This window comes from Ranitomeya variabilis, chromosome 7, assembly GCF_051348905.1.
Source record: "Ranitomeya variabilis isolate aRanVar5 chromosome 7, aRanVar5.hap1, whole genome shotgun sequence".
NCBI lineage: Eukaryota > Metazoa > Chordata > Amphibia > Anura > Dendrobatidae > Ranitomeya > Ranitomeya variabilis.
Genome location: NC_135238.1, coordinates 50,446,227 through 50,467,535, shown reverse-complemented (window position 1 = coordinate 50,467,535; position 21,309 = coordinate 50,446,227). Strand labels below are relative to the sequence as shown.

The 21,309-nt window shown below is 42.7% G+C and overlaps 1 protein-coding gene across 1 annotated transcript in view; it reads right to left on the bottom strand.

Annotated features, from left to right (window-relative positions):
• GPR139 (G protein-coupled receptor 139) overlaps window positions 1-17,068 on the bottom strand; it is a 146,235-nt gene extending 129,167 nt beyond the window's left edge. The window contains exon 1 of the mRNA XM_077273549.1: window positions 16,610-17,068. Coding sequence (XP_077129664.1) covers window positions 16,610-16,721 — 112 coding nt within the window. The 5' untranslated portion in view covers window positions 16,722-17,068. The remainder of the gene's footprint in view (window positions 1-16,609) is intronic.
• Between the last annotated feature and the right edge of the window lie 4,241 nt (window positions 17,069-21,309).

Below are 21,309 nucleotides of genomic sequence, written 5' to 3'. Positions count from 1 at the left end.
AGCTGCACAGAGAAAAACACCAGCCAATGTGTCAGTGGGGTCCAGCACCGCCAGCTGTTCCCCTGCTGTGCAGCCGGCAACGTGTCCTGCAAAAGCCACGCAGACACAAGAACTGAAATTGAAGGGAACCTGTCCCCCCTCCCCCAGGCGTTTTTACGTTATCCAGCCACCTTGTACAGCGGTAATGCTGCATGTGTGCAAGGTGGCTCAGAAACGTATTCTCCTCGCACATGTGGAACTGAAAACACGTCTGCAATGTGTCCTCTGTGTGACCATTTAACCGTCCCGGTGGTGTGACTTTCCTTTGTAATGACACGCTGCAACCCCCTTGGTAGCGCTGCCCGTCTTCTGGCATCATGGTTTGGCTGCCTGCGCCTCTGCGGCCGCCCTGACCCACACAACGCCCCTCGGTGTCTTATTTATTGGGACTGCGAGGGTGTGATTGATGGGCAGGATCAGTGCATCAGTTCGCCTGTCCCTCCTCTCCTTCCGCCTTCTTCGGACTGTGCGGCTTCATGGCCGTGGCATGCGATAAGGGATCAGATGACGCCGCATAGTCTGAAGCGGGTGTAAGAACCCAAGCGAGAGGCGAACATATGTACTGCGCCAGGCCATGAATCCCAGCCCCGCAGTGTTTAAACTATGTCAATACACTGCGGGGCTGTGATTCATGGGCATCGCGAACCGCACCGGCCAACATTAAATGAGGTCAGAAGATGGGCAGCGCTAACGGCGCTAGGCCAGGGGATAACACGACAGCGCAGACTCCTGTACAGCAAATAACAACGCTCGGGAGGCTGCACCCAGCACCAAGGTGGGATTCTTGACACCTGTGCTGCGTCTCATTACAAAGGGAACTCTCGCCTCCATTACACAGTTTGACTGTCTAAAGGGCTGAATGTTATACGTGTTCCATTCAGCGTGTGCAAGGAGAAAAATTACAAGAGCAACCTTTGACTTGCGCAGCACTGCTGCTGCATAAGCTGTGGCTCTTCTACTTTGTAACCCCTGAGGGGGGGTTAAAGGTGACTTTTGAAATCGGTTCAATTAGGCTTCGGCCTACACTCTGCTCCACCTGCAGAGCCCGGGCTCCAACAACACTAGTTGCTGTCCGGAAGTGCTGGCTGCACAGAGCCAAACACCTCGCCAATGTGTCAGTGGGGTCCAGCACCGCCAGCTGTTCCCCTGCTGTGTAGCCGGCAACGTGTCCTGCAAAAGTCACGCAGACACAACACACCCAAAGCTGCCGCCTGTGCAGGCTTCGGCCTACACTCCCCTCCCCCTGCTCCTCCTCCTCCTGCTCCTCCTCCTGCTGTCCCTGGGCTCTAACACACCGCCAGTTTTTGCCCAGATGTGCTAGCTGCACAGAGAAAAACACCAGCCAATGTGTCAGTGGGGTCCAGCACCGCCAGCTGTTCCCCTGCTGTGCAGCCGGCAACGTGTCCTGCAAAAGCCACGCAGACACAAGAACTGAAATTGAAGGGAACCTGTCCCCCCTCCCCCAGGCGTTTTTACGTTATCCAGCCACCTTGTACAGCGGTAATGCTGCATGTGTGCAAGGTGGCTCAGAAACGTATTCTCCTCGCACATGTGGAACTGAAAACACGTCTGCAATGTGTCCTCTGTGTGACCATTTAACCGTCCCGGTGGTGTGACTTTCCTTTGTAATGACACGCTGCAACCCCCTTGGTAGCGCTGCCCGTCTTCTGGCATCATGGTTTGGCTGCCTGCGCCTCTGCGGCCGCCCTGACCCACACAACGCCCCTCGGTGTCTTATTTATTGGGACTGCGAGGGTGTGATTGATGGGCAGGATCAGTGCATCAGTTCGCCTGTCCCTCCTCTCCTTCCGCCTTCTTCGGACTGTGCGGCTTCATGGCCGTGGCATGCGATAAGGGATCAGATGACGCCGCATAGTCTGAAGCGGGTGTAAGAACCCAAGCGAGAGGCGAACATATGTACTGCGCCAGGCCATGAATCCCAGCCCCGCAGTGTTTAAACTATGTCAATACACTGCGGGGCTGTGATTCATGGGCATCGCGAACCGCACCGGCCAACATTAAATGAGGTCAGAAGATGGGCAGCGCTAACGGCGCTAGGCCAGGGGATAACACGACAGCGCAGACTCCTGTACAGCAAATAACAACGCTCGGGAGGCTGCACCCAGCACCAAGGTGGGATTCTTGACACCTGTGCTGCGTCTCATTACAAAGGGAACTCTCGCCTCCATTACACAGTTTGACTGTCTAAAGGGCTGAATGTTATACGTGTTCCATTCAGCGTGTGCAAGGAGAAAAATTACAAGAGCAACCTTTGACTTGCGCAGCACTGCTGCTGCATAAGCTGTGGCTCTTCTACTTTGTAACCCCTGAGGGGGGGTTAAAGGTGACTTTTGAAATCGGTTCAATTAGGCTTCGGCCTACACTCTGCTCCACCTGCAGAGCCCGGGCTCCAACAACGCTAGTTGCTGTCCGGAAGTGCTGGCTGCACAGAGCCAAACACCTCGCCAATGTGTCAGTGGGGTCCAGCACCGCCAGCTGTTCCCCTGCTGTGTAGCCGGCAACGTGTCCTGCAAAAGTCACGCAGACACAACACACCCAAAGCTGCCGCCTGTGCAGGCTTCGGCCTACACTCCCCTCCCCCTGCTCCTCCTCCTCCTGCTCCTCCTCCTGCTGTCCCTGGGCTCTAACACACCGCCAGTTTTTGCCCAGATGTGCTAGCTGCACAGAGAAAAACACCAGCCAATGTGTCAGTGGGGTCCAGCACCGCCAGCTGTTCCCCTGCTGTGCAGCCGGCAACGTGTCCTGCAAAAGCCACGCAGACACAAGAACTGAAATTGAAGGGAACCTGTCCCCCCTCCCCCAGGCGTTTTTACGTTATCCAGCCACCTTGTACAGCGGTAATGCTGCATGTGTGCAAGGTGGCTCAGAAACGTATTCTCCTCGCACATGTGGAACTGAAAACACGTCTGCAATGTGTCCTCTGTGTGACCATTTAACCGTCCCGGTGGTGTGACTTTCCTTTGTAATGACACGCTGCAACCCCCTTGGTAGCGCTGCCCGTCTTCTGGCATCATGGTTTGGCTGCCTGCGCCTCTGCGGCCGCCCTGACCCACACAACGCCCCTCGGTGTCTTATTTATTGGGACTGCGAGGGTGTGATTGATGGGCAGGATCAGTGCATCAGTTCGCCTGTCCCTCCTCTCCTTCCGCCTTCTTCGGACTGTGCGGCTTCATGGCCGTGGCATGCGATAAGGGATCAGATGACGCCGCATAGTCTGAAGCGGGTGTAAGAACCCAAGCGAGAGGCGAACATATGTACTGCGCCAGGCCATGAATCCCAGCCCCGCAGTGTTTAAACTATGTCAATACACTGCGGGGCTGTGATTCATGGGCATCGCGAACCGCACCGGCCAACATTAAATGAGGTCAGAAGATGGGCAGCGCTAACGGCGCTAGGCCAGGGGATAACACGACAGCGCAGACTCCTGTACAGCAAATAACAACGCTCAGGAGGCTGCACCCAGCACCAAGGTGGGATTCTTGACATCTGTGCTGCGTCTCATTACAAAGGGAACTCGCGCCTCCAACACAGTTTGACTGTATAAAGGGCTAAATGTTATACGTGTTTCATTCAGCGTGTGCAAGGAGCGAAATTAAAAGAGCAACCTTTGACTTGTGCAGCACTACTGCTGCATAAGCTGTGGCTCTTCTACTTTCTAACCCCTGAGGGGGGGTTAAAGGTTACCTTTGAAATTGGTTCAAGTAGGCTTCGGCCTACACTCTGCTCCCCCTGCAGAGCCCGGGCTACAACACCGCTCGTTGCTGTCCGGAAGTGCTGGCTGCACAGAGCCAAACACCTCGCCAATGTGTCAGTGGGGTCCAGCACCGCCAGCTGTTCCCCTGCTGTGCAGCCGGCAACGTGTCCTGCAAAAGCCACGCAGACACTTGCTCTTGTACCTTCTGCTCCACATCCTGGTTCCAGTACCGTCAGCTGGTTCCGGGCAGAGCCTTTGGCTTAGGTGCCTCCCTCTGGGTATCCGAGTTCCACCAACGTCAGGTGGTCCTTGGTAGTGCTTTCAGGCACGGGTACCTCCTGCTTAGTAACCGGGTTCCAGTAACGTCAGCTGGTCCTCGGTAGTTCCATTGGCTCTTGGACCTTCGGCTACCCATCCGGGTTCCAGCACCATCAGCTGGTTCTCGGCAGTGTCTTTTGCTCTTGTACCTTCTGCTCCCCATCCTGGTTCCAGTACCGTCAGCTGGTTCCGGGCAGAGCCTTTGGCTTAGGTGCCTCCCTCTGGGTATCCGAGTTCCACCAACGTCAGGTGGTCCTTGGTAGTGCTTTCAGGCACGGGTACCTCCTGCTTAGTAACCGGGTTCCAGTAACGTCAGCTGGTCCTCGGTAGTTCCATTGGCTCTTGGACCTTCGGGTAGCCATCCGAGTTCCAGTTCCATCAGCTGGTTCTCGGCATTTTCTCAGCCTTCTTGTACCTTCTGCTACATTTCCAAGTTCAAGAGACTAAACACGATGACCCGGAAGAACACCCCTAAGATGACGACGACACCAGAGACGACAACCACCGTGATGACGACGACCCTGGAGACGATGACCCTGAAGACCACCCCGATGACGACGACCCCGGAGACCACCCCGATGACGACGACCCCGGAGACGACGACCCTGGAGACGACGACGACCTGGAAGACCGAGAAGCAGAAGAACAAGAGGCTGCAGAACAAAGAGCAGAAGGACATTAAGCATAACACAAAATATCAGAGCAAAAAAATATTATGTAAATTATAAGCAGAAGAAGACTAAGCAGTGTATGGGGGTGAGTCCGTTCCTCCTCGTGGTGCCCCTGGATAAAGCCTGATGCTGCAGGCCAAACTGAACGCGGACAAATGTAACTGGTTTGTGACAGGCAGAACGGAAGGTGTAATCTTCAAACTTTTATAGATAACAACTACGGGAATGCCTGTCACAAATAAGAATATGATGAAGAAGTTGAATATGATGAAGATAATAGTAAAATAAAAAGAATATGAACAATGTAACCCAAAAAATAATAGGTAGAAGATGAAGAAGAAGATGAATAAGGTGAAGAAGTTGATGTCAAAGAAGCTGATGATGAGGATAATTAAGAAGAAAGCGTGGGAGAAGTAAAAAAGAAGGTGAAGGGCGTGGAAGTAGTGAAACATCAATATCTGACATAAAAAAAAAAAAAAATAACATAGTCAAATTCTTTCTAACGCCGAACTTCATAAAAAAAAATAAAAAATCCTGCTATTCTATTACATTGGGCTAAACCTCTGTCCCTTTAATATCTCCGCCACGTCCCCCAATACATCCTACATTATTCTTAGTTGTTTTCCTTCATGTAGAATGAACCTACAAGTTTATTAAGGGTTTATTTTAATTCCGATATTTTCGTCCCATTGACTTGCATTGGGATCGGGTATCGGTATCGGATTGGATCCGATATTTTGACGGTATCGGCCGATACTTTCCGATACCGATACTTTCCGATATCGGAAAGTATCGCTCAACACTAGTGGTGAGGTGTGATCTTGACAGGAGGGTGGAGAGCTGATCTTCTGTCATGGTGGAGAAGCTGGTTTTGGAGGAGCAGGGGTGAGCAGCTAAGAGGGGCAGTGGGCGCTGTGGGTCAAAGCTTTCTCTGATGGTATCGATCTTCTGTTTAAAGAAAGAGGCAAAGTCTTCAGCAGAAATGAGAGGGGAGGGAGGGGGTGCAGGGGGACGGAGTAGAGAATTGAAAGTGTTGAAAAGCTGTTTAGGGTTGTGAGACAGGGAGGATATGAGAGATGAGAAGTAAGTTTGTTTTGCGTCAGTGAGTGCGGACTTGAAGCTGGCGAGGGACTGCTTGAATGCGGTGAAGTGGTCAGCAGAGCGGGATCGCTTCCATCTTCGCTCAGCGATCCTGGAAGCCCGTCTCAGTTCTTTAGTCAGGCTGGTCAGCCAGGGCTGCCTGTTGACTGTACGAGTTTTGCTATGCATGAGCGGAGCGGCCAAATTGAGCGTTTCTGTTATTGTGGCGTTATAAAAAGCAGCAGCAGCATCTGTGTCATGAAGGGAGTCTATGTCGGTAAGAGGGAGAAGGGACTCAGAGAGTGATTGTAAGTTGAGATGTTTGAGATTTCTGCGAGGGAGTTCGTGGAGTGGGGGTTGCACACTAGGAGAGGAGAGGGAAGAGAATGTCAGTAGGTTGTGGTCAGACAGGGAGGGGTGAGTTAGTGAGATTAGTAAGGGAGCAGAGGCGGGTGAAGACGAGGTCCAGCGTGTGGCCATCTTTGTGAGTGGCCTCAGAGGACCATTGAGTGAGGCCAAAGGAGGCAGGCAGTGATGATATCATCTATCTATTTACTTATCTATTATCTATGATCTATATATTATCTATGATCTATCTATCTATCTATCTATCTACACACGTGGCCAAAATTGTTGGTACTCGTTTAATGACAGAAAAACCCACAATGGTCACAGAAATAATTTGAATATGACAAAAGTAATAATAAATAAAAAATCTATGAAAATGAACAAATGAAAGTCAGACATTGCTTTTCAACCATGCTACCACAGAATAAAAAAAAAAAAACAAAACTCATGAAATAGCCCTGGACAGAAATGATGGTACCTTAACTTAATATTTTGTTGAACAACCTTTTGAGGCAATCACTGCAATCAAACGATTCCTGTAACTGTCAATGAGACTTCTGCACCTCTCGACAGGTTTTTTGATCCACTCCTCACTGCTCCAGTTGTCTCGTGTTTGATGGTTGCCTTTTCCAGACGGCATGTTTCAGCTCTTTCCAAAGATGCTCAATAGGATTTAGGTCAGGGCTCATAGAAGGCCACTTCAGAATAGTCCAATGTTATCCTCTTAGCCATTCTTGACTGTTTTTAGCTGTGTGTTTTGGGTCATTATCCTGTTGCAAGACCCATGACCTGCGACTGAGACCAAGCTTTCTGACACTGGGCAGCACATTTCTCTCTAGAATCCTTTGATAGTCTTGAGATTTCATTGTACCCTGCAAATAGTCTCTTCAGAGAGGAAGAGGACTTGAACTCTAGTGCCACCTATTGGAAGTAGCAATCCTAACAGTCAATGTCGACCCTTTAACGAGCCTTGTCACATGACTTAGGATAAAAGCCAAACCAGAATCTTCATTTGCAGACATTGTGTTTCGGGGTACTGCCCCTCGTCAGTGCAAAGTATGAGATCTGGTTTGACTATGTGAGAGGCGTCTGACCGTGATCCAAGTAGTAACATTTCTCCTTGTGGAGAGTAACCTGCACATATTTTAGACACCCTTTGCCAGATGCAGCAAAGCAGCCCTAGAACATAACAGAGCCTCCTCCATGTTTCACAGTTGGAACTGTGTTCTTTTCTTGATATGTTTTATTTTTCCGTCTGTGACATAGAGCTGATGTGCCTTGCCAAAAAGTTCCAATTTTGTCTCATCTGTCCATAGGACATTCCCAGAAGCTTTGTGGCTTGTCAACATGAAGTTTGGCAAATTCCAGTCTGGCTTTTTTATGATTTTTTTTTTAACAATGGTGTCCTCCTTGGTCGTCTCCAGAGAAGTCCACTTTGGCACAGGCAACGACAGATGGTGCGATCTGACACTGATGTTTCTGGAGCTTGAAGTTCACCTTCAATCTGTTTTGAAGTTTTTCTGGTCTCTTTTGTTACCATTCGTATTATCCGTCTCTTTGATTTGTCATCAGTTTTCCTCCTGCGGCCACGTCCAGGGAGGTTGGCTACAGTCCCATGGATCTTAAATTTCTGAATAATATGTGCAACTGTAGTCACAGGAACAACAAGCTGCTTGGAGATGGTCTTATAACTTTTACCTTTAACATGTTTGTCTAGAATTTTCTTTCTAATCTCCTGAGACAACTCTTTCCTTCGCTTTCTCTGGTCCATGTTGAGTGTGATACACACCATGTCACCACACAGCACACTGAGTATCTGTAGCCCTATATACAAGCCCACTCACTGATTCCAAGATTGTAGACACCTGTGATGCTAGTTAGTGGACACACCGTGATTTAACATGTCCTTTTGTCACATTATTTTCTGGGGTACCGTCATTTCTGTCCAGGCCTATTTCATGAGTTTTATTTTTGTAATAATTCTGTGGAAGCATGGTTGAAAAGCAATGTCTGACTTTCAGTTGCTCATTTTCATAGATTTTTAATTTATTATTACTCTTGTCAGATTCAAGTTATGTCTGTGACCATTGTGGGATTTTCTGTCATTAAACGAGGGGTACCAACAATTTTGACAACGTGTGTGTGTCTATCTATCTATCTCTCTATCTATCTATCTATCTAGAGAAAAAAACAAAAAGCAGCACAAAAACAGTTCTAGGGTGCAAAAGTTTCATAGGTATGTACCAAACCTTGTAAATATATCCAGAAAAAATGGAATCAGCACAACGGTGTTGGATCAAATCACGTGCAGTTTAATTGCCCATATGGCGACGTTTTGGTCCAAAATTGTGGACCTTTCTTGAGAAACGTCGCCATATGGGCAATTAAACTGCACGTGATTTGATCCAACACCATTGTGCTGCTTCCATTTTTTCCTATAATTTCCTATCATTTTCCTATCATTTTCCTATCATTTCCTATCATTTTTTCCACAACAAGCTGTACCCATCATGACATCCTGATGGGTACACCATGTTGTGTCTTTTATGCTTTTTTGATCATAATAGCCCTAATTAAGTACCCTATGTTATTTACAAGTACTACTACTATTTACTTATTTTTGTTTTTTCTTGGGTTTTGCCTGTTTAGTGGACATAATTTGAATGTTCTCTTACATTTTGCATGTATACCAGCTTATAGTCCGGCTCATTTCTTTTGTTTTGCAATTTTTCTTTTTGGTATACTTTTCTACATGACTAAAACCTAGTAGTTTAACAGGGGTGTGTAGATATTTCATACCCATTGTATTTATATATATTAGAAATGAGAAAAATCTTTAGCAATTTTAATTTGCCAGATTTGCTGAATTTAAAAAATAAAATTGATTCTAAGCAAATCGATTGGTGGTGAAATTGAAATACCTAGTCCCCAACTAGGGTTAAAAGAGGAGGAGTGGGAACCCCATTAGGTTTATTAGGATTGGAATGTCCTTTCCCCCATCAATGTTTTCTTGTTTGTCTTGTGCCAACATTGGACTTTTCCACAACTTTGGGTGCAGAAATGTTGTGGATTTGCTGGGCCTAAATTCACAGGCTGAGGAATTTAAAATAAGCAGCGTTGGTCAATTTCCGCTATAGATTTTTTTTTCTGAAGAGTGTGGAAGTGATTTAATATAAACTGATTTGCGTCGCTGGTACTGTAATATGCAGCAGATTTTCAAAGTAGAAAAATCTAGATGTGCATTTTACCTTTAGACTCCATTTACATTATGGGTGCACACAATTTAACCACATTGTGTGAATAAACCATAAGTCTCTGTTCACACTCATGGCTTCCTTTTAAATTACGGCATCTAGAAGACTGGCAAATCTAGATTATCCATTGTTAATAGTATTCATCATCGTTGCCTCAGGGTTTCATTATTTTCTAGTGCACGAAATACAGAAGGAAATCCCAACAGACCTCAATAATGCAAATGTATACAGAACAATTACATCATAAAATCAGGCACTGAACTATTCTGAATGGAGGTACCCTGAATAAATGAATTAGTTTGGGTCTAAATAAAGATAATAAGGGGCTAAAAGGTTATAACAATATAAAGTTGGTGGGTCATCATGACGGACTTCTCTCTCTCTCATCTGACCTATTTGAAGTTTCATTATGTACTTCTTTCTTAATTGCTTTGATTAGAAATGTAAGTGGAGTAATTAAAAAGTCCCCCTGTGTTATTAGCTAGAGAGGAGCGGATCTTTTGAAATTCAAATCTGCAGAATTTTCCCCAAAATTTTCAATTGTGGGGAGTAAATTTGCTCAAATCTGACTACTGGGAAGTTGAAATTGCTCAATAAATAGACGTGGCGATGAGGAGAGAAAGTGAAAACTTTGCAAACCATAAAAGCTTACACTCTGCAGTAGAGAAGGAGAGTAACCACTAACCATAAGAGATTACACTCTACAGGAGAGAGAGAAATAGAGATAAGACCTTACCGACCATATAAGCTTCCAATCTATAGGACAGAGAAAGAGAGGGCCTGCTGAACATAGGATCTTACACCCTTCAAAAGAGAGAGGATCCCATTGATAATAAGAGCTTACACTCTACAGGTGACTCAGAGAGAGGACACCATTGACCTTAAGAGCTTATGCTCTACAGGAGAGAGAGATAGAACCTCACTGATAATAGGAGCTAACACTCTACAGGAGAGAGAGAGAAGACCTCACTGGGCATAAGAGCTTATTCTCTACAGGAGAAAGAGAGGACCTCCCTGACCATAAGAGCTAACACTCTACAGGAGAGAGAAAGAGGACCTCACTGGCCATAAGAGATTACACTTTACAGGAGACTGAGATAGGACCTCACTGACCAAAAGAGATTACACTCTACAGGAGAGAGATAAGACTCCACTGACCATAAGAGCTTACATTCTACAGGAGAGAGAGGACCCCACTGATCATAAGAGCTTACACTCTACTGGATAGAGAGGACCTCACTGACCATAAGAGCTTACACTCTACTGGATGGAGAGCGCCTCACTGACAATAAGAATTTACACTCTACAGGAGAGAGGAGCCCACTGACCATAAGAGATTACACTCTAAAGGAGAGAGAAGACCTCACTGACCATAAGAGCTTTCAATCAATATGACAGAGAAAGTGAGCACCTCCCTCACTACAAGAGCTTACATTCTACTGGAGAGAGACTTACCCAGTGATTCAGGAGATGGAGAGTGACTGCTCCACTGGGAATGGCTGATCTGTGATGGCCCAGGTACTGATCACCACTGTACAAGGTATGATAATCTGTAAGATGTCCTAGCTGCAGGGTATTATGGGTGGGCATGTGCACCAATACAAAATGACATTTTCTCACTCTCTGATGCTTCTGCATTGTGGGAAATAGTGTCTGGCAGGTTTTTTTTGCGATCCATGAATCGAATCTCAAAATCAAAAATTCAACTCACACATTCAATCCGCTCATCTCTACTATTATATATATTATTTAACAGATGTATAAGCAGCTGTTGCAGAACAACACTTACAGTATTTGCTTTGCATGTGGCTTATTCAAAGTGAATGAGAATGGCTGTGTTATGCAAATAGTGTAGAGTGCAGAGTCTGGTTAGGCTATTAATGAAACATTGGGTAGAATTGTCACTGAATGTGGCTCTAGAACAAAGTGCCTGACCCTCCATAGTTTGACTCCCGTCCCTAAACTTTTACTTGCATGTTCAGGAATTCTTCCCTCTAGGGGACGGCATTGCTTAGTTGTGTAAAAGATATGAAGATGCAATTTCTGTATCATAAATATGGTCTGTTTTGCTATTTGCAATGAGCCCCATGAATATACCAGGTTGGGTTTTACATTTAAAACACATCTGTCCTTTCAAACAAAGCCTGTAAAAAAAAACAAGAAGCTGTTGTCCTCATCTTTCCGAGCTTGTTGCAGATGTCGATATAATATGCCCAGAAAATATTTTGATTCACGTGTTGATCATTCTTATTGAGTGGAGTTTTTCTTCATCAGTATTCTGCCGTATGTTCAGAAACTTTCTTTCCTTCAAGTCTAAGCATGCATTACTCCTACTATTTTCCAATGGTTTGCTGGTGTCGAACTGAAAACCTGCGTCTCTGTTATGTTTTTATGCAGTTTGACAGACAGGAGAGCAAGAGCAAAGAGAGAAAGACCCACTCCAATTTCTTGTAATCCAACTCTGCTTCTCTGCTGCTAAAGTAAAATTAAACTTGACAACAGGCAGTGGACAGAAAATTAGAACAGTGACACCACAATGGCCAACTCTTTGTAGCGTAAGACTACAACATTTTTTATGTAACGTGAATTGCAGACTACAAGTAAGTTTACTACATTGTCTATGATATGAGATTGTTTGAAAATGCAGTGACCATACATCAGAGATAGGAAATAGAAAGAAAAATATCAGTAATGGATAAATATGAAATCTCACACTGAGAACTTTCAGTGTCAAGAACTAAAACTACACATGGATAGAACTAACCAGGCAGCAGAGTCAAAGTAACCAGATATTTTACATACAGTAACGTCCTTCATATTGGGTCATTCCATGTCAAGTGAACCAATGATTTTTACCACTATATTTTTAATTCTTTTGAGATTTTGGTATTTGGTAATAGTTTGTCAGAGAATGCAAAATGTGAAGAAAAAAAAATTCTAGATATTTTTTTTTATTTTTTATTGATTTTCAAAGTTCGGAAAAAGTGCGAATTTCGGTGTTGCCTGCCCTTACATTTCTCCTCATAACTCAGGCTAGAAAAGAGATAGAGAAACAAAATAAACACCATTCTACTCAGAACTGTACATGCTTTCACCAGATATATCACAAGAGTATCTTTGATAATAATTTACCTATGCGAACGCAAGCGCAAAACTTTAAAACCCATTTCCAAAAAAAACGTTTAATTTAAATATTTCAAAAACTGCACATGTGCCTGTTATGCTCCTAGCCACCAAAATACAAGCTGGGATCGTGATGGGATCATATTTTAAATTTTTAAAAAATAAAACTATTACAGTGTCCGTTCAAAAATCTTGATTTCAGGTCTGTTCAGCCTGTGGTGTAGAAGTGTGGGGTCCGTATTTACCAAATAATCCATGATTGTTAGCTATTCCTGTATTATTTTATTATGTTAGAGTTAGAAGCAGGAGAGGACAGAGGAGAAGCTTTGTTAGGGCCCAACCTGAGAATGACCAGGGGTAGACGGTGACTGCAGAGCAGATGACAGGCCGGCAGCTCGGGCCTCCAGAGGCCGTATTCACACCAAATCTTATCACCCAGGCAACTCCTCAAATGGAGGGAGAAAAATACTCTTAACATCCAGTTCATGTATTGTTCAAACCAGGACTACGAAGAGGAGGAGAGTTTGTTATATCGGTTACAGGAAGCAGAACCCATCACAGGGACTCAGCAATACCGGACTGTCATCCCATGTAGTGGAAATAAAGACAGTGACGTCCATGAGGTGGTAGAAGGCGGCACAAGATCGGCAATGGATGACACAACTGGCGATGTGACCTGTGAATATGATTAGCGCTGACGGCTACTGGACTCTCCAAAGATTGTGAAAATGAAGACGTAGAAGTGACTCTTCTGCACCTTCTGGTCCAGCGCCGTCCTTTGTGTATCCAAGAAAACCAGACATTGTAAAAGTGAACAAAAATCAGATATAACTCAGGTGGAGCCGAGCACCATGACAGGCCGCACATACTCCGACACAGAAGGAAACGGCCATTGCTAGTGAGCGCTTATGGACAAGATGACATTTCATCCTCCAGAAGGGACACATTGATGATAACAGGCCAGTGTAAAAACCTACTATTAATTGTTTGATTAGTTCATATTTTATAGTACGAGGATTTAACTACTGGACTATTCTTCTTAAACACTTCAGAAATGACATGTTTAGTGATATAGTAGAAAAAAAATTGTTCCATGTATAAATAGGTGGTAGAAATATTGGTTCTTTTAATCTTGTTTTTAACATATAATCAGGATGAGACTATTTAGAAAATCACACTTGAGGATGTGATCACGTTTTTTCTTTTGGCTTGTTCAATGAATTCAGGTTGAAAATGCTGAGCCAGTTGTTATGATGATTAAGATGTATTTATTCTGGCACTTTGGTATTTGTTTTTTGCGTTTCTTTATTGTTACATATAAATGCTGGATGCAATAAGTTGTAATTTGAAAAGAAAAAGGGAAGAAGCTCACACAAACATAAAATCAGATGATTCAAGGCTTAAAAAAAAATACAAATTTGATAGATCCCAAGTTGAATCCTTGTACAAATATAAACAAGGACACAAGTAACACACATGCATGTTTTCACAATTTTAAAACATACGTTTTTTTCAGAATTGCGCATCAAAATGTTTAATTTGATTTCACCAAAACAAAATATAAAGAAACATAGTCTTGTGACATATTAAATGAAAGCCGGTACCGTTCTGAGAAAAATGATACCTCTCCCACCTCTATATCTTAATCATAGCCCGAGATATGATAAAAAATGTAAAGCCATACCAGGCCAAAATCAGCGCTTTTTTAAAATTTTAAAAATCTGTAAAAAATTAACTGATGAAGAAAAAAATTCTAAACTTTTAATTTGTAATTAACTAAAGTTGTACTTCATAAAAACAAAAAAAACAAAAAATCTAAAGACGTCAGGTAAAAAAAATATTCATATTTGGATCACTTGATATGGAATGACCCTATTGTAGATAGCAAGCCAATAGTTTAAACAATAATAAAAGATGCGTAATCATGAATAATAAAAGGGTTAACTGAAAAAATCCCCTCCCATAACACTTAAAGGACTTAAACAACTCTTTTGCATCTACTGTACCATTAGTTAGTCATCTACTCCAATCACACTAAGCCTGCATGGTGTATGAAGATTTAATTCTTATGTTTTCTTATATAGAACCTAGAGCTTTGCAGACATTATCATCACTGTCCACAATGGGGGTTCACAATACAAATTTCCTATCAGTATGTCTTTGTGGTGTGGTAGGAAACTAGAGAAAACCCATGCCAAAAGGAGGAGAAGTGGGAGGAATCCAGAGCAAACCCATGTCAAAAGGAGGAGAAGTGGGAGGAATCCAGAGCAAACCCATGTCAAAAGGAGAAGTGGGAGGAATCCAGAGCAAACTCATGTCAAAATGAGAACTCTTTCCAGATGTTATCCTTGGTGGGATTTGAACCCAATTCTCTAGTACAGTAAGGGAAGAGTGCTGACCACTGAGTCACCTTGTTGCTCCCATCAACCCCAGATACCATGTTGCACCACCTCCAGAAGACCATAGAAGAAAGGCCCATATTCTTGTAGACATGAAGGGTACAAACACCCCTAAGGTGACTGTGAAACATGAATTCAATTACATGGTTATTGCGTCAAGTCTTTTTTGTCTGGAAAGAGCCAAGAGAAATCCAAGGCACAAACCCATGTGAGTAGTCATAATTGACCTGACTTAGTCCATCTAATTTCCTCAAGATTTTGGAGTCTAATGACTGAATCCCTGAGAAAAACATAACTAAGTAGATTACTGAGATAGGGACAAACTTCAGGCATTGTGTGTGAAATTATCAAGATACTGTAAAACATGAGTGAGTACAAGGCAATCAGGAGCTTGCTCGCTGTAGATGCTCTGCTTATATTACTTCTCTGTAGGATCTCTGCAAAACGTATCAAGGATGGTGTTTTCTTGATTCATCTCCATAATCTCTTACAGAGCAAGGAAGCAGAAAATTGAACAGAGTAACGTGTGGGGCTTGATATTTAATCTTGATGTCATGGATGGTACAGAAAATCATTTAACCCAATAATACTTCAAGATATTAACGTAAACTGTAATAACAACATCTCGACTCCAGATCCCCACTGTTCTCTTAGAGCTCTTATCTTTTACATTTAGATGCATAAAATGAAAAGATATTGCACAGCATTGATTGATAATTATGCCTATCGTGTATTATTGGTTCCCACCTGTGACTATCGGGGCCTCAGCATGTGGCACCCAACTGGCGGTAACTCCTTATACTATTTTTACCAGGGATGTCATAGTGGAACTAAACCATATCACTGAAAATTATCAAACTAACTGTGTTTTTGCACCTCAGGAGAAATACTTTGACCCATAATGTTCTATTAGTAAAGAACTTTTATGACCTACTGATTGGGTTTCTGGTGCCAAGGATGTCCTAGTGTTACTAAGGATATCACTGAAAATGAAAACTATCAAAATGATCACACTATCTGTTATTTTGCAATTCGGGAAAACACCCTGACCCATAATATTTTACTAATGAAAAACTTTTATGACCTATTAGTTGGATTTGTGAAGTTAGGCAACTAAGTTGAATTTAATAACTTGAAGAGTGATCAGATCTCCACCAAAACTGGAGTTGAGCACCCTTTGATCAAGACTTGGTGGTGGTTGCTTCTTGCTATGTTGAGAAACCCCTTTTAAGACCCATTTTTCAGAATCCTTAATACCTCCCAGATAAAAAGTTGCATTTCATATCCTGACGAGTGACCACCAAAACTGGTTGATGGGAACCCCTTGTTCCAGACTTGATGGTGGTGGATGCTTCCTATATCGAGAAACCCCTCTAAGGCTCATTTTTAAAAATCCTTTCTACCTCACAGATAAAAACACATAAATAATAAAAAATTATCCAATCAAATCTGAAAAATGGTAGATGATACTTGTTTGAAAAATGTCATGAAACGAATGATCTCTTTTTGCATTTTTTTTCTCTAACCTCCTGTAGATGCAGATGTTCCTTGCAGATATTATCTATCACAGCTCGAAGAGTTACTATGGCTCTGAACCGTACCGTACACACCGGAGAATTTTTTTTCTCTCCAAATAATTAAAATATAAAATATGCCCCTTACCTGGTAATCCTAGACAAAGCAAGAGACTGTAGTAGATAACGGGTACATATCCCAATCCACAGCCATACTTGTGAGACACGAGAGAGCTGTTGTAGATATGATTGTGCTCCATTTACTTGCTTTTTTTCAAGGTTTCTTGGATTCTGTTCTTTCGAAGCATAAGTGAAAGAATCAGAAAGATGCCGGTTCCCCCCTTCTTAAAGAGAGCTGCACATCCAGCAGGCGGCTTTGTCCTTCAGAGCATCCCTATATCCCAGGACTCCCTCCACCTGCTGCTCAATGTAATAATTAAGAGAAAGTGCAGTGGTGCTGCTGCAAGCTGCATGCTTCTTCACACTCGGGAGGAAAGAGCTGAGCTGTCCTTAGGAAGACCAATTTATAGAGTGAATTGTGGATGAGCGAGCAGTTCTGTGCGGTGGATATGAACATCGGTGGGGGAGAAGAGAACGTGTGTGTGTGTGTGCGCGCTGTCAGAAGAAAGGCAGGAAAGAAGCCACCTCTGCACCAGTTGGAGAACAACTAGGTTCAAGTGGTGATAATGAATTTTCATGCCACCATCCCCCACTCATCTGTTCGCTGCTACTCAGAAATTTATGTCTGTAATTATTATAATATTCCCATGCCGCTGGAAATCAAATTAATTGGAAAATAATACAACCTTGTTTTAATAATATACGACGTATCAATAATTAATTTTCTTATTATGTACGTACATTATCAATACTGGAGATTGAATGTGGATAATGTTAATATTCACCGGGTAATTTAAGGTAAATAATGGACAGTGTACTGAAAATTACATTATTTGTATGTATTTTTTTTTTTAGTCTGAAACATTTATATTCGCAGTAAAATAAATCTGGAATATCACGGAATGGAATCAGAAATAAATAATGAGTGCTGCACTCTTTATGCTTGAGATTATTTTTATTTTATTTTTTAATTTTCAAGAAATTATTTCTCTCCTATTTTTGCAAGAAAAGGTCATACTTTTTATCCAACATATTCCACAGTTTTGCACAATAATTGACCTCTTTCACATCATTTTCTAACCTGCAACGCAGCTCTTTTTTCTATTTTAGATACACAAAAGAACAAAAGATCAATTGCTAAAGAAAAAAACTAACCTCTTAGTGATTATTTGGAATTTAGGAGGAAACTGGTACCTTGATGTAAAAATAAACGCAACATACATGATTGACGTAGATGTTGCCTGTATGGTTTAGAGCCCATAACCCCATCACTGCCCGGAAACAATGATACCCAATGAGCGACTATGGCTTTTGACAATCTGGAGCATTTGCTAGTCTAGATTTTAGATGGTTTCCCCACAATATTGCTTAAGGTACACCAACATATTCCAAAGTGCTGTAAAAAAATGAGCACCATCACACTGGGTCTATAACTCGCTCTACCCTTATCAATATTGAGGTCGGCTGACACAAGTTAAGGCTTTAATGCTAGAGATATGACCATCCCGATTGGGTCACCTTGTCGCGGTAGTCCAACTTTTATGCTTTTTTGATCAAAATAGTGTCAACTAAGTACCTAATGTTATTAACAAGTTCTATTACTATCATTATTTATGTACTACAGGGTATTTTCTCATTTTGTTATTTTCTTTATCTTGGGTTTTGTCTGAAGTGGCCGCAGTGTGAAAGTGCTCCTATACAGTGCACATATACCTACTTATGCTCCCGCTCATTTCTTTGGTTTTGCCATCACATATGTGTCTTCCTTCCTCACAATGGGGCTCCTAATTTATTTTCTACAATTTAGATAGAGGTCAATAATTTTCATAGGAAACCCATTGACTTCTTTATAAATTTTTGGAGAGTGAAATGAAAGTGTGGTTCCCACATGTCAACATGTTGAGGATATACAAAGTTCATGTAGATGATACGCTGTTTAGAATGGGACCTAGGACCCCAGTGCTGCAAGGAAACAACAATAGCCAATAAGCTACTGTACCATTGGACAAACCAGAGCTTTTGCTAGTCTTCCTTTAAGCTTGTATCCCCACTATAGCAAGTCTCTACATATGTTGTTGCATCTTCATCATTGAGAGTTTGACTCGTAACACACCCTTCCATTGTCTAACCAAAGTTTTCCCTGCAGGGAACTGTGCCACTACAACAAAGTCCAACTAAGCTCTTGTACAATGGGTGTCTGAGAATGCCGCCATGCCGAAGAAATGCTGAAAGGACCTCTCATTGTCAAGATTAGTGGGCACCAGATGTCGGATGCCCCTTAAACAGAATGCTATGGCATTTCCTTATGATATATTATAGCTCTAGATGAGCGGGTTAACAAGTATATTGACTCGAAATTCAATTTCGGGAGAACAACTTCACAAATGTAATGTCGTTTTTATACTCCAGGGTCTATACAGACTCCATAGGATTATACTGTAAATGTAATATATAAAGAATAAAAAAAATACTACTAACCTTACCGCTCACCTTCTCTGGCCCCTTTGCTCTTCATCGTCATTCATCCGGTCTGAAATCCTTGAGACTCTCATTCCGGGACTTCTGGCTTTGATGAGGCCAGGGACGGTTGTGCACAAGCGCATGAAAGATCATGACGCACGCCGTGACTTCATGACCTTACGTAGCAGTGATCTGAAGATATGGCGAGGACCGGACAGGTGTCATGGAGGATTTTTAAAAAAATTCTTATCATTATGATGGCTTTTTGTGGTTTAGAAAAAATGGTGGCCAGCAGCTGCCATTTGGCTGAATCCTTGAGAAGCAAAATTGGAGACAAATTGGACATGTCTCAGATATTTTCCGCTGACCACTTGGCCCGAGAAAAAAAAAAAAAACAGATATGTGAATGGCCCCATAAACTATAATGAGTGCAAGTGCTATCCGTGAAAATGCCGATAGCACCCATACATAAAAAACAGACGTAGACCATGCATGGGTTTAGTCCAGTAGAATGGGAGCTGTTGATAATTAGCACCTTTCTCAACATTTCAAAAATGTTACTATGTGTAATGTGAATGTTATAGTTACAAAGTATTTTATAAAATAAGGTTACCGCTTCCGTGTTGTATGTAGAAAACAGAAAATCCACCGTAATGAAGGAGAAAAAGTGATCCGCACCGCTAGAACCACTATGGCCTAGTTTGCCAGCTCGGTGTTTAATACTGCTGCAGGCATGTAACCTGAGACGTCGGGTGCTCACCAAGAAAAAATACAGTACTTTAAGTCCAAATATGGAAAAAGCAGAGGTGGCACTCACCAGTCATGAAAATCCATGCTTTATTGAAGAAAAACAAACGGTTAAACATCTTCAACGGGAAGATGGGAGATGAAGTATGTGAGTTGGAATTCACTCGCATACTCCATCTCCCATTCTCCCTTTGAAGATGTTTTAACCATTTGTTTTTCTTCAATAAAGCATGGATTTTCAAGATTGGTGAGTGCCACCTCTGCTTTCTACATATTTGGACATAGAAAACAGATAATGCTGTATTTTCTAACATGATATCTCTTATTAATTATGAAAATTTGCAGCATATTATGACCATGTCTCATTTTCATGCAATGTTGGAAAGCATATTGTTTCCTCTATAGTATACCCCTGAGAAAGAATGTTTGTATAACACGCTAAGCAAGCTATTGAAAGATTCTGTAATAAATATCTAAATTAATATGCATTACACATACATTCTGGCTGCTCACCAAGCAGTTAACCATATATTTATACCCAGCTTGCAGGCATGAATTCTTAATATGTAGGGAACATGCAGGCAACATTTATCTGAGTTGGAATATAGAGTTTACTCTGTAATTTTTCAGAGGAAATATGAATAAATGCAAACTGTGTGCGCTGATAGAAAATGGTAAATCGGTAAATTTCATAAATGTTTTTTAGATCAAATTTGCACCAATGGGCTGCATGGGTAATGGTGCTGTTGATTTGGCTTAGAGCAGGAAGGAGATGCTATGGATAAAGTGAGGATTGCCAAAAACATCTCTCCCTAAGCTTTAAGAAGTCTCTAGCTAGTAGAGATCTTGCGAGTCAGCTTGCAGGACCAGGTCAAGTTGGGAATTTGAATTTGTTAAAGTTGGAAGGGACCTCCAGGGTCATCGGGTCCAACCCCCTGCGCTCAGTGCAGGATTCACTAAACCATCTCAGACAGATGTCTGTCCAGCCGCTGTTTGAAGACTTCGATTGAAGGGGAACTCACCAATTCTCATGGCAGACTGTTCCACTCATTGATCACCCTCACTGACAAAAAAAGTTTTTTCTAATATCTAATCTGTATCTTCTCCCTTTCGGTTTCATTCCGTTGCTTCTCATGTTTCCATGTGCAAATGGAAGTCCATGTTCTTCAGCTGTCTGATAAGAGCCCTGTGAATCGCTGCTTACCTGGCCTGGAGCAATATCATTGTTGCAGTGTGTGCCAGGCCAGTTCCCCGTTGGAGCTCAGGCTCCTAGGATTAGCTACTGCCTATAGGCATATGCCCATCAGGAAGTCAGTGCTTTGAAATCTGATTTTAATTATATCAAGAACAGAATATTTATGAAGCACGAATTCCCCAATGAAAGAAAGATTAGCATACAAATGCTATATATACTGAAGGGAGCAAGCCTTAAAAATGAGGATATGTTATTATTAAGCCTAAGCCTAACCTTCTCCTACAGCTGGTCTTCATACCAGTATCTCCCTCAGGTGGTCTTCATGC